Source organism: Plasmodium inui, assembly GCF_000524495.1.
Source record: "Plasmodium inui San Antonio 1 unplaced genomic scaffold supercont1.43, whole genome shotgun sequence".
Lineage (NCBI taxonomy): Eukaryota > Apicomplexa > Aconoidasida > Haemosporida > Plasmodiidae > Plasmodium > Plasmodium inui.
In genome coordinates, this window is record NW_008481877.1 from 56,569 (window position 1) to 58,175 (window position 1,607).

Sequence of the window (1,607 nt, forward strand, 5' to 3'; positions counted from 1 at the left end):
CTCCGTGGGAGGTATGCATAATCGGAAACCATATTTTGTGAGTATACTCATATGTGTGTAGTACTGTCATTTAGGCTCGAGGTTGTGTGCAGATTATGGATGTCCCTGAAGCACAACTATCTGAAGGAGGCCGACTTCAAGGCCCAGCATTTTGGCTTCTATTATACGCACAAACCTATTGTATGGAAATTGTAGCAGTCCCCGAAGTATTATTATTTTAAGAGTGGGGAACTGCGTCAAGATTCATGACTTTAGCAGTCCCGCTCTACCAAGGGTAATGATATCCTTAGATTACCCTTGTGTCAGAATAACTTCTTAACTTCAAGTATTGATATTCCCAGAGTACTATCATGTGAATAGTCCGAATGTCTGCCGAGTATTCATATGGGAGGAATAACATTCTGGGGATGACTACTACACTGCCCCTAGTACTATGATTTAAATAGTACTGACCTACAAAAGCTAACATTATTCCTACTCTGTATTTGTGTTCCAAGAATACTATTATATGAATGAAATCATTGGATGAAGTTCGCAGATATACATGTTGTAGTATTATATAGACACGACAACTGCGTAAGGTGATGGGACATGTTGCAACTGTCTATGGATGTGAAGTATGGAGCTATAACTGTGATATCATTTTATGGGGGTTGAGGAATAATACAAGTAATGTAGGAGGAACTAAATGATTTGAACCCTCCAAACCGCCTGGAGCAGATTTATTTGAGGAGCACGAATATACCAGTGTTCATTCCATGTGAAGAGCATGAGTATATGGAGAGTGTCATTCTGTTGAGTCCAATGACATGCTGAATGCACTACAATGTGAAATATGATGATGTCCCTGGGGAAGTGTTATCTGAAGGGTTCCATTGCGCCTGTAGTGCCCTTATTTGAGGCGCACATCTGCGTAAAGGGTAAGGATATCCTTCAGTGTCACCTTATATAAAGGGTATCCACGTGTTTGTAATACTTATATGTCGAGAGTAGTAACACCCTTATTCTATTGGTATTTCAGGAATGAAGTGACGCCCTGGATACCATTATTTGTACAATGCTGGTGTGGATTTCCATTCCCAGTAATGTGCGCGGATATAAGTGTACTACTATTATGTGACGAGTATAGTGGTGGGTGTACTAATGTATGTGAAGAATTCAGGGTTTATGCTTTCATTACATGGACGGCCCCATTCTGTGAAATGCATGGATATTCCAGTATATCTATTGACTGGAAACTGTGGATGTCTCTCGATCATCGATGCTGAGGAGTCTGGAGATCCGCATACTACTATTCTATAAAGGTACGAGTAGTGGAGCTATATGGATCACCTGGAGTGCTATTATAAAAACGGAAGCATGATGTGTCAAGTGTTTTGCCTTTAGGAGTAAAATTAGCGTTGTAGTACGATTCTTTGATAGAGTACGATAATACAAGAAGTATCGTCCTGTTTACAAACCTCTCGTGTGGATAAGACTTCCATTTGAACAGGGTATTCGCTGAAGGAGTATTCATGACTTGGAGTACTGTTATGGGGATACTACAGAGGTATGTATAGTACTCATATCTAAGGATGCCTAATATGGCTTGTACCATGCCATTTGAT

At 40.2% G+C, this 1,607-nt stretch overlaps 1 protein-coding gene across 1 annotated transcript; it reads right to left on the bottom strand.

Annotated features, from left to right (window-relative positions):
- Positions 1-286: 286 nt before the first annotated feature.
- Positions 287-469, bottom strand: C922_05186 (hypothetical protein; the record flags this gene model as incomplete). Its single annotated transcript, XM_008820758.1, has 1 exon — positions 287-469. One exon carries the CDS (start codon positions 467-469, stop codon positions 287-289), a length of 183 nt encoding a protein of 60 aa, XP_008818980.1.
- Between the last annotated feature and the right edge of the window lie 1,138 nt (positions 470-1,607).